General features: G+C 44.8%; 1 protein-coding gene across 3 annotated transcripts in view; it reads left to right on the forward strand.

Annotated features, from left to right (window-relative positions):
- The window catches only part of UFL1 (UFM1 specific ligase 1), a 64,986-nt gene extending 59,214 nt beyond the window's left edge, over window positions 1–5,772 (forward strand). For 2 of the 3 annotated variants that reach the window (XM_044288845.1, XM_044288846.1), the window contains exon 20: window positions 3,937–5,772. In XM_044288845.1, the coding sequence (XP_044144780.1) occupies window positions 3,937–4,155 (219 nt within the window). In that variant the 3' untranslated portion in view covers window positions 4,156–5,772. The remainder of the gene's footprint in view (window positions 1–3,936) is intronic. The other variant, XM_044288847.1, reaches the window with a different exon arrangement.
- Window positions 5,773–12,437: the final 6,665 nt, after the last annotated feature.

Raw genomic sequence — 12,437 nt, forward strand, 5'->3', positions numbered from 1 at the left:
TTCATTAGAGACAATATATTCAAAAATATTAATACAAACAGTATTATCAGTATGCTGGTACGATCACATCCTGTCTCAGATCTGAATATAGTGATATAGTGTCGATCCTTCTCATGACAGTTTCAGCATAACCATACATAATACAAAATACTCTAATTGTGACAATCATCAACACAGGTGTAGGTCTTCTTCAAAACCCAAAGTGTACAGGTGTACCTTCAGTGAAGTGATGAGCTGGGTCGCAGGAGCGCACAATGGGGTCAATACACGTGGGTCCCGGCGTCTCTGGCATTACATTGCGCATGTCAAAGGACCTTCCTGAATACTCAGATCACATGATCACCCATTCAGACCGATCATTAGAATGCGCATGTCCAAGGACCTTAGAACATGTGATCGCACCTCCGATCATGTGCTTAGATATATCACATCGTCAGAAGGGCAATGTAAGATTCCAAATGCTCCACATACCATATCTGGAGCATTGTAGTTTTACTAAAATACCTCACACATATCAAAATGTAAAATCATCGAGATAAAAACTGTAGATATACGTATGAAGCTTGACATAATACACAGGCTTGCAACGGCTCTAAGTAGAGTCCCATTGTGATCCGCACGGTACCAGTTCACATGTGAAAAAGAAGGCAAATGGGTCAATGATCAATCTGAGAGATAAAGGTGACTGTATAGACGGAAGTACCGTTACTATAAAGAGAAGAAAGGATATATGTAATGTGCGGTAGTACCGCCACTTTTCTTATTTAATGTTGGACTCAACATGGTTATTATCAAATGGCCCCCTAGTCTAAACGAGGAGTTCAGCTCATGTGGCTCATACTGTCATCATAGAGCCACAGGCTAAAGTATCCCCCCTGTACATCGGATACCATTCCTGGAAATCCAACATAGCAGACTCGGGATCATCCTCTGGATTCCAGGGGCAAATTTATAAAGGTCCATTTAAGTGTGCTGCCCACACTTCTTTATCTATCTATATATATCTATATATCTATATATCTATCCAAAAAATAATAATTTATAAAGATCAAAATAAAAGTGTCAGTGTCCCGTCCCCTCCCCCAATGGTCTTTTTATGAACTCTTTGGGTACATATTATGTAGCAGAAATATATTAAAAATTAAGTTAAAAAATGTTATAATAAAATGCATAAAAGAAAAAAACACCCACACCAAACAAAACCATCAGCATTATCACCTCATTCACTTGAAACTATACATATTCTATAACAAAACGACCGACACAAAATGGGGAAACAGTTAGTTATAATAATTTATTTTGGAATCAGTTTGCATATTTAAAGAATAAGGAACTATAGTTTGTAAAAAAAAAAGACTTAAAAAAAAAAAAATTTTTGTTCAGCAGTTTCCAACAAATAAAGCCAAAAAATAAATTATAAAGCCCTTTGTGTCACGTGAAAAATTGTTGCAAAAATTATTTTGGTACTCCAACAAATAAAGTTTGAACCACCATGTGCACTAAATCACAAAAAGTGTCCGGTCATTAAAATGTTAACCAATCAGCGATTTCCCCGCTAGTAAGGTAAAGTGCTCACTGGTTATTGCAAGGTGCCTGTAACTGGATTGGCAGGAGGTGGTAATAACCAGTGAGCACTGTCCTCTGCATTGAAGGAAAGCTCTGATTTATTAATAGGAGGCTGGATAGAAGGAAATGTCACAATTTTTCTTTTTTTTTTTTCCAGTAATAATGATTTTCTTTAACAAGTTCCTGCAGCATGGCTCCTGAAATAGAAGATTCATACTTACCTGCTCCACGCCGCTTCAGTCCTCTGCACTGCCCCTGCTGCCTACACCGGGCAGTGCATGGGCATGGTCACACCGCACCAGTTAAAGGGGTTCTGCACTTTCATTTAACTGATGATCTATCCTCTGGATAGATCATCAGCTTCTGATCGGCGGGGGTCCGACACCCGGGACCCCTGCCGATCAGCTGTTTGAGAAGGCAGCGGCGCTCCAGCAGCGCCGCGGCCTTCTCACTGTTTACCGCCGGGCCGCCCGCCCACTGACGTCACGACTTGTATCAACTAGAGTGGGCGCGGCTAAGCTCCATTCAAGTGAACAGAGCTTAGCCGCGCCCACTCTAGTTGATACAAGTCGTGACGTCAGTGGGCGGGCGGCCCGGCGGTAAACAGTGAGAAGGCCGCGGCGCTGCTGGAACGCCGCTGCCTTCTCAAACAGCTGATCGGCGGGGGTCCCGGGTGTCGGACCCCCGCCGATCAGAAGCTGATGATCTATCCAGAGGATAGATCATCAGTTAAATAAAAGTGAAGAACCCCTTTAATGATTGGCTTCAGTGTTGACATGCTTCTTTTTGCCACATCACCTCTGAAGCCAGTCATTGGCTGGAGCAGTACATGTGACCATGCCCAGAGCCAGCCGGATGTAAACAGCGCTTGGACTGGAAGATGTAGGCAGTAGGGGCAGTGCAGAGGACCGGGAGCAGGTACTTATAACTTTTTGGGAGGCCATGCTGCAGGAACTTGTTAAAAAAAATAATTTTTACTGGGAAATCCCTTTAAGCCTCTAATACACTGCATGACATGCGGGACAATTACTGGGAACATGTGTTTATAGGAGCTCTCATTCCTGATATCTGGCCTGTATAATCGTGCTGCTGATCAGCCGATAAACAAGGAATCACTCATTTGTCGGCTGATTTATATATGTTATTAGGATGAAAGATGTACAATTATTGTCAGTACATCTCCCTGTGTAATCAGGGATGTGCTATCGATACTCAATATAACTAAATGAAGGAGGAATGACTGTGGTAGTGATCATTCCTCCCCAGTCACTTTGCATTGGCTTGTGTAATAGGCCGATTCAAGTGAGCGCCAATACTTTTATTTTATTTTATTTGCTGCCCCTTGAAATAGGGCGATGTGACAATGCAGCCCTCCGACCAAAATAGGTTGTGCACCCTTGAGTTAAAGGGATTGTCTCATGAAGACAACCCCTATCCTGACGTGAGATACCCCTATGTCTTTATGAGCCACATTCAAAAGGTGGCCTGTATGTGAGGCTCACATTCTGGTAGATGCAAGCCATCTTTTTATTACAAAGACAGGCATTCATCTGAGTAGCCGCCATCATATACTACTTATTTTTCCCTGCAGCAGTTTAAATCATAGAATGCATACTGGGGGTTGTCTCTCGGACAGACACCATTTTGTAAGTGACAAGCAAGTGTCCATTATATTCCATAACAATTGCAGGGGGAAATACCTTTCTGGCCATGGCTACCGTTGTCACATTTTGAAAAGAAGTGTCTGAGACCTATTCATTTAACCCCTTCCTGACACATGACGTTCTAGTACATCATGGCGGCAGGTGACTTGATGCAATTTGACGTACTATTACGTCATGGTGATTGGGCGGGCACCGAAACATTGCACGCGCGCTCGATCACTGCAGGGGCCCGGCAGTCACTGATAGCTGAGCCCATGCTGTGATCCGCTTTTACAGCGATGCTGGCGGATTAACCCCTTCTATGCTGACCGCGGCATAGAAAGTGTTTGCAGTCAGTGAGTAATCCCATCGGGTCCCCGCTTTGCGGTGACGGGGACCCAATGGGTGAGAAGGCAGCCTGATGCCTTGCTGAGGCATCAGGACCTGCCTTCTACAGAAACTAAGGAGATCCATCTCCTAAGCAACTGTCAGTATATTACTCAGTGTAATACACTAACAGGCAATGAATTACAATACAGATGTATTGTAATGCATTGCAGAGGGGATCAGACCCCCAAAAGTTAAAGTCCCAGAGTGGGACAGAAATAAAGTGATAAAAAAAAAAATTATATATATATATATCACACACACACACACATATATATACACGCTGTATAAGACTTTTTTTATACTAATTTCATCATGATGTTGTTTTTCTTTTACTTAGGAACAGTACAGCTTGTTGGTTAAGTACCAAAGCCTTGTGGTGAAACAGTTAATAGGTCAGACAAAGCAGAAGGATGGTGATGATGTAGACATGACTGGAGATGTAGCGGATGAATCTGGAAAAGCTTCAGATAGTATTAGAAAAGAACTTCAAGACCTGTCTGCTGCAATCAAAGATCTTGTTCTTCGACCCAGAAAGTCCTCAGCATCAGAAGAGTAACCAGACTGATTGAATCATTTTTAGACCTAAAAGCTTTATTTCTGCTAAGCTCCAATGAACACTTATCAGATTGTTTTAATGACAGCAAATGGGAATCTAAAGAAATAAATGCTATGTTGGGGAAAAATCTACCTGTAATTAAATACAACAATAAGAATATATGCCACCCTCTTTGCAGAGCGGGTCTGTGCAGTTTTGTATGTCCAACGAAACATTACAAAATCGTTTTAACAGATGCTCCAGCAAGAAATTAACCCCTTAATAGTTTTGCCAGTACTGTGCTTGGGCTTTGAGAAATGATACTAACAGTTCCTCAGAGCTCAGGCAGTAGGGGTGGGTGGTGGGGGGAGCTAATTTAACCAGCAGGTTTCAGCTTTTTTCAATCCTGATCCGAATTTTAACAGCTATACTTCCTAATTTATAGAGGATAATGCTGCCCTTCTGGTTTTGTCTCTTTAAGCCTAGTCTGTCAGCTTTCAAACAATATGTATATGACGCAATATAATTTTCTTTGGTGGTAGACAATTTTATATGCTAGTGCAGTCTGCTGTGCAGGAAGCTGGCCAAATAGTGGCTTAAAGTATTCTGTGGAGTGAGCCTTATAGATACGTTTGATGTATATCTTGCAATCTTTTCATGGCGTATACACCAAACAGTGCTCAGATGCAGTGTGCACAGAGCCTTATACTGGAATCAACCCTGGAACACATACAATAGGTATACTGTATGCTAAATAATCCTCAGCACTGTTTGGCAACCTGTGGCTCTAAAGCTATTGCAAAACTACAATTAGCATGTTTTGCAACAGGTGGAGACCCTTGACTTCAGCAGGCTCGGATTTGGAGGTTTGTAACAGTCGGAGAGTCACAGGTTGGTTAATACTTCTTTCTCTACAACATATAGTTTGAAAGAAGCACATACTGACACTGACGAGTTTGAAGGAACTGCCCGACAGTAGTATTAATTAGTACTGCTATATACTTATCTGGAAAATTCTAGCCAATGCTACCCAAAGTTGAGTTTAAAATTTGAATAATTTTGTATAATTTGTCAGTTTGAAATGACACTTAATCCAAAAGGTTAATTTCAAACTAGGGCTTTCTAGGATCTCTCTGCATTCCGGCACTACATACCATGCAGCAGTTTTCGTCTGGCCAATTCTCGGCATACTTGACACGTTTCGGCCGGATCTCGGCCGGTCTCAATTATATTTAATGGGCCCAGCGGGTATCGGGTAGCATCTGGCAACGTCTGATCCAGACATTCCCGGCATGCTGCTCCCTACCGGTACAGCCTGCCGAAGATGTCTAATGCTAAAGTGAAACTAGCATAATAAGCTACCATTGCCATTTATTGACTACTTATTACTACAGATTGAAAAGTGCTTGCTTGACTTTACCAAGCATCATATTTCATTTAACTATCTCTAAGAGATGTTTTCTTTAATTTAGAAAATATTCGTATAAAATATATTCTCAAATTAAAGAAATTTTATTCTGTTGTCCCTTCAACCCATTTAGTAGAACATGATTACAAAAATAAGTACTAAATACATGTTCTGTATTTTATTTTTGTCTCTTGGCCATGGTCGTTTTTCAATAAATTAAGCTTATATCATCTTTTGATGAATGGAAATACTTTTAGTCACTTGGATTGCAAACACATTAAGATATCGATGCAGTGCTAACAAAAATTAGTCACAATTATAGACAAACTAACTAAACTAATAACACACAAAAAGTTGTACTATTCATGACTTGTATTGAGCACGTAAACATCCACAGTGCAGGAAAAACAACTTGCTGAACCCCTGAACTGAATAATTGTAGACCCCACCCCCTCTAGCAGCAAATATGTATCGTACAACATTGAGGAGGTACAAAACAATAACACACTGAGAAGTTATTGGAATCGAATGAAACTTTATTTGTGTGAATGTAATGATGATATACATCAGTGATTACAATATTCGAACTAGACTTCATAGCCTGTTGGTCCAGCTCTAGCCTGGATACCAGATGAGATACAGTTGAGCATGCAGGCATACAGGTTCCATATAGTTTCCTGCAGTACATTTGCCACCAGATGTTACAGCTGGGCCTGTAGATCCTGCACACTCATAGGTTGATAAAGCTGGCATCCCATCTGGTTCCATATCTGCTTGATTGACAATACATGTGGTGACTTGGTAGTCCAGGGAAGTGTTGCAATCTGGTGGAGACATTTCTAGGGAACCCTTGCTGTGAGAGTGAGCATTATCCGGCTGAAAAATACTAGTTGGAAGCCCTACCACGGGTGGGAACACCTGTGGTTGCAGGATGCCCTGTACTTATTGTTACGTGTGCTCAATGTCCTTCGTATCACTACTAGGGGTGACCGACCGCTTTTGAAGCAGTATGTCACTCCACAGCAAAGGCAGATTTCAAGCGCAAACCACCAGGCCTCCTTACTCTAGTGTTGAATACGAAACCGAACCTGCATTTGTTGCTAAAGACAATGCCATACCCCTCCAGAAGGCAATGGTGGCTGGCTGTCAATAGCAGAACCTGTAATGGGCACCATGTCACCAAATTTCCTTCTGCCAAGCACTTGCATATGGTCCGGGCAAAGAAACAAAGGTGTGTAATGTGGGTTTCGCCTGTGTCTGGTGGACAATTGGGATCAGCTCATGCGTGACATATCAAATGAACTTCTATTGGTGTCTGGGCCTTCTGGAGTCTGTTCACCATGTATCTATGCCTTCACTTAACCACTGCACCCAACACCTCCCAACAGTTAGACTGGTCTAGATGGTGGACAGTTTGTCGAAATGACCATCCTGCTTCTCTCAGTCCATTTATACAGCCCCTCTCAAAATCTGGCAACTGGGCTGTCACGGTAGGTGAGGGAAGGGAAGCAAACCAAATACAATATAAGCAACAAATCACCAGGCTAGGCCCAAAAGCTAGGGAACAGGGAAAGGTCACCACGTGACAATGCCTTAGCCTTTCCCTGACTGCTGACAACATGAGCAAATCCTTAAGGTGGAAGTGCTCATGCGCTGGAACCTAAGCCTAGCTGAAACTATCAAACCCTCAGCTACAGAGCTGGAGATAAGATGACCGATTCCTAGCGCTAGGTGCAGGAACCAGCATCTTTCTGAGGCCTAGCCAGAACACACAACAAAAGAGAAGGACTTAGCCTAAGACGGACAGAGAGCAGGAGATCCACCAAACACCAGCTGAGAACTCCAGAAGCAAATATAAACCGCAAGGGTTATAGTGAGAGGTGGGTATAAATAGCTAATTTGCAGAACCTGTGGGGAGGTGGGATCGTGCCCAAAACCACAACAAAGAGAAACAGAACAATCTGTCAGATAGACTCACGTGCAGCAAGTCTGTCAGATCTTCTCAGGCCTCTCACAGGGCAGGGCGTGACATGGGCAAAATGTATTTGAGTGCTTAGTAAAGGCATGTCTACCAGTTAACTATCTCTCACCAAGTGGTACACTACCCAAAAGTAGCCCATGAGAGCCCTTTTTTTAGGGCAGCTGGGAAGCACTTTTATATCCTCTTGTGCCAAAACCCAGTGTCTAATCGGACCTCACGTGAGCATTTACATTTTGCCCTAGACGTTCTATTTTGGACCATTCCACCCTGCAAAGTTGTTTTAATTCGTCAATATTTCCAGGACGAACCCCATGACAGCACATGGGAGGATGTCCTTCCCCATCTCTGTAGGGACAGGAAGTGAGACAAGTTTAAAAGGTCCCCCCACCCCCATTCACCAGTGTCTTCCTGTCCCTACAGCGATAGGGAATGAGCTCCCATGCAGGGGGACGAAACAAGAATAAAGAAAACATAGTTCCCTTACGTCCTACCAGCAGCACAGATGGCATTAACTGCCACTGTGGACTGGTAGGACAGGCAGAATTTTAATGAGCCCAAGAACCAATAAACGATCTTCAGCTCCCTGAAAGGGAGGAGATCAGCCCACCGTGTTTTTTTCTGTCCTCTGGACAGGTGGACTGGCGTATCGCTCCCTCTCAGGGAGCTGAAGAGTGCTATGGGGCTCTTTTTTTCCTTAAGCTAAAGCATCGCTTTTTTCCTGCTTTCAGTGCCTTTATTTTAGGCCTGATCACTGCGATTTTTGTCGCTGGGGTACCATCGGGGAAGGGGGTGTCCCCTCCCCTCTTCTTTCATCTCAGTATGCGGTGTCCCGTCTCTCCAACCGCATGTGTGTGGCGCTATGGGCGCCACCATCTTCCGGAAGTGACACGCACTGGGTGCGCTACGTCACTTCCGGTTTTCCGGAGCGATGCGGTGAGGTTGTAAAACTCACCATTTCTATTAACTGTCTCCTTATAAAAGACATCCTGGGACCCAGGATTAATCTAGGGAGACATGTAGAACAAGCTGAGCCATTATAGGCTCTGTTATTTTTCTGGGCTAATTACGATCAAGGAACCGCCCAGGGGGCGGGGCTTCCTCCTTTAAAGCACCCAAGAGCCTGTCAGTTAGTGCTCTGGTTGCGTCGCTTTCACAAGTTAGCTCCAGAGTTCCCTTTGCCTTGAGATATTTTTATATTGCTTGGCTTGGGGTTTGTTGTTCCTCTTTTTCACAGCTCTAATTTCTTCTAGTGCTGGTGGGCCCCCTTAAGGTCTTGTTTCTCCACCTCCAGGTATTGTAGGTGTTATGACCTGTTTTTTTCTTTCCAATTACAGACTATGGCTTCCCCTAAGGATCCGGATCAGCGGAAGGCTGGGGCCAAGAGGAAGCATTTGGCGTGTTACGAATGTAACACACCCTTAGATGACGGCTGTCCTTACTCTAGATGTGAGAATTGTCGCACGGCATCCACGGAACCCACGATGCAGGAGATGTTCCAGTGGACAAAGACATACACTACGTGCAGAATTATTAGGCAAATTAGTATTTTGACCACATCATCCTCTTTATGCATGTTGTCTTACTCCAAGCTGTATAGGCTCGAAAGCCTACTACCAATTAAGCATATTAGGTGATGTGCATCTATAGGCAACTTCCTTTCCTTTGGCAAAATGGGTCAAAAGAAGGACTTGACAGGCTCAGAAAAGTCAAAAATAGTGAGATATCTTGCAGAGGGATGCAGCACTCTTAAAATTGCAAAGCTTCTGAAGCGTGATCATCGAACAATCAAGCGTTTCATTCAAAATAGTCAACAGGGTCGCAAGAAGCGTGTGGAAAACCCAAAGCGAAATATAACTGCCCATGAACTGAGAAAAGTCAAGCGTGCAGCTGCCAAGATGCCACTTGCCACCAGTTTGGCCATATTTCAGAGCTGCAACATCACTGGAGTGCCCAAAAGCACAAGGTGTGCAATACTCAGAGACATGGCCAAGGTAAGAAAGGCTGAAAGACGACCACCACTGAACAAGACACACAAGCTGAAACGTCAAGACTGGGCCAAGAAATATCTCAAGACTGATTTTTCTAAGGTTTTATGGACTGATGAAATGAGAGTGAGTCTTGATGGGCCAGATGGCTGGATTGGTAAAGGGCAGAGAGCTCCAGTCCGACTCAGATGCCAGCAAGGTGGAGGTGGAGTACTGGTTTGGGCTGGTATCATCAAAGATGAGCTTGTGGGGCCTTTTTGGGTTGAGGATGGAGTCAAGCTCAACTCCCAGTCCTACTGCCAGTTTCTGGAAGACACCTTCTTCAAGCAGTGGTACAGGAAGAAGTCTGCAAGGTAAGAAAAACATGATTTTCATGCAGGACAATGCTCCATCACACGCGTCCAAGTACTCCACAACGTGGCTGGCAAGAAAGGGTATAAAAGAAGAAAATCTAATGACATGGCCTCCTTGTTCACCTGATCTGAACCCCATTGAGAACCTGTGGTCCATCATCAAATGTGAGATTTACAAGGAGGGAAAACAGTACACCTCTCTGAACAGTGTCTGGGAGGCTGTGGTTGCTGCTGCACGCAATGTTGATGTGAACAGATCAAAACACTGACAGAATCCATGGATGGCAGGCTTTTGAGTGTCCTTGCAAAGAAAGGTGGCTATATTGGTCACTGATTTGTTTTTGTTTTGTTTTTGAATGTCAGAAATGTATATTTGTGAATGTTGAGATGTTATATTGGTTTCACTGGTAAAAATAAATAATTGAAATGGGTATATATTTGTTTTTTGTTAAGTTGCCTAATAATTATGTACAGTAATAGTCACCTGCACCCACAGATATCCCCCTAAAATAGCTAAAACTAAAAACTACTTCCAAAAATATTCAGCTTTTGATTTTAATGAGTTTTTTGGGTTCATTGAGAACATGGTTGTTGTTCAATAATAAAATTATTCCTCAAAAATACAACTTGCCTAATAATTCTGCACTCCCAGTACGTGGATGATTCCATTAAGGGAGTGGTACGGCTGCTTAATGAGAGGCTACCAGGTCCCTCTCAGACTCCCATGGAGGTGGTCGCACCGGTCGAAAGACCTACCCCCTGTTCTGTGGGGTCTTCTTCCGAGGAAGAAGAATTTACTTCTTGCTTTTTCCCTCCAGAAAAGACGCAGAAGTTACTCAAGTCCATCAGGTCGGGGGACCAGGATGTTGACATGGGGGAGTCTTCCGATCCCGCCGGACGGACACAGCGTGTCTTTAGAGCGGATGAGACCCTCCTCTCTGTGATGCGCACAGAGTGGAGAAAGCCTGAGAAAGGTCCAGTACTCGCCAGAAAATTCAAACTTATGTACCCGATGGCTAAACCCTTGGTGGAATCATGGGGTTCCGTTCCCAAGGTGGACATGGCTATAGCCAAGTTGTCCCGGCGCACTCTACTTCCTGCAGACGAACGATCTAGACCGGAGGGCAGAGTGCACCCTTAGAAAGAGTTATGCAGCGGCTGCTGCCTCCGCAACAACTTCAATTGCGGCCACGGAGGTAGCCGCCTATTTACGCTCCAGGCTCAACCAAATCCAGACGGACGTGGATCAGAGCGTATCAAGAGATGACATTCTGGCAGCCTTCAAGTCAGCCAATCTGGCTATGGACTTTCTGGTCGATTCCACCCAGATGCAGTTGAAGCTGGCCGCCAAAACTATGGCCCTAGTTTCAGCTGCCCGCAGGCCACTTTGGCTGAAACCATGGATCGCTGACAACGCGTCCAAGTTCAACCTTTGTGGGCTCCCCTTCGAACCGGATAGGCTGTTCGGGTCCGAATTGGACAAGATAATGGAGGGGCTCTCCGATAAAAAGGGGAAGAGCCTCCCCCAGCAGCCCTTTCGGGGACGCCCCAGACAGGAGAAGAAGCGCGAAGGTCGTCCGGGGCAGCAGTCTAGGCGCAGAGATTGGGGGGGGGGGCCGTCTCGTAAATATTCAAGACGCTCCCGGAAACCCACCAGGGATGCAAAACCCTCCTGACTATGGGCCTCCTCGAGGCTCTTGGATAAGCCCTGCTGCCCCTGCCGTGTCTCCTCTAGATTTTCCCGTACCCCTCCCCCAGATTCCCGTGGGGGGCCGTCTTACCCATTTCAAAGACTCTTGGAGCCGGTTGATTGCAGACCCCTGGGTCCAGGACATAGTTTCCGTCGGGTACCGGGTAGATCTCATCTCTCTCCCCCCAGAGAGATTCATCGCCACACGAAATTTCGGGTCTGCCAAACAAGTGGTCCTAGAATCTTACATTCAGGACTATATCTCCAAGGGAGCCCTAGAGGAGGTGCCGGCAGGGGAGAGGGGTCTAGGGATTTATTCACCAGTGTTCCTGGTTCCCAAAAGGACGGGAGATCTCCGGATGATTATCGACTTGAGATTTCTCAATCGATTTATAAGAAAAACAAGGTTTCGCATGGAAACCATAAGGTCAGTCAGCCATATCCTCAACTCTGGGGACGTCATGGCTACTCTGGACCTCAAGGATGCGTACCTTCACATCCCGATCCATTCTGCGTCCCGGAAACTCCTTAGGATCGCGGTCCAGATTTCAGGGGTCCGCAGGCACTTTCAGTTTGCCGCGCTTCCCTTCGGAATCTCTTCTGCCACCCTTATCTTCACCAAGGTGGTGGTGTCGGTGGTGGCAGCCTTGAGACTTCAAGGACTGACCATTATTCCTTATCTGGACGATTGGCTTTTCAAAGCCTCTTCAGTTCCGGTCCTTACCCACCATCTTCAGATCGCAATTTCCTTTCTCCTCCGCCTGGGCTGGATTATCAACTGGCAGAAGTCGAATGTGAGCCCATCGACTTCAATCCATTATTTAGGATTCGTGGTCGACTCTGTGGAGATGTCCCTCCGGTTGACTCTAGAAAGGAAAACGCGGAT

This window comes from Bufo gargarizans, chromosome 4 (assembly GCF_014858855.1).
Source record: "Bufo gargarizans isolate SCDJY-AF-19 chromosome 4, ASM1485885v1, whole genome shotgun sequence".
In the NCBI taxonomy this organism is placed as follows: Eukaryota; Metazoa; Chordata; class Amphibia; order Anura; family Bufonidae; genus Bufo; species Bufo gargarizans.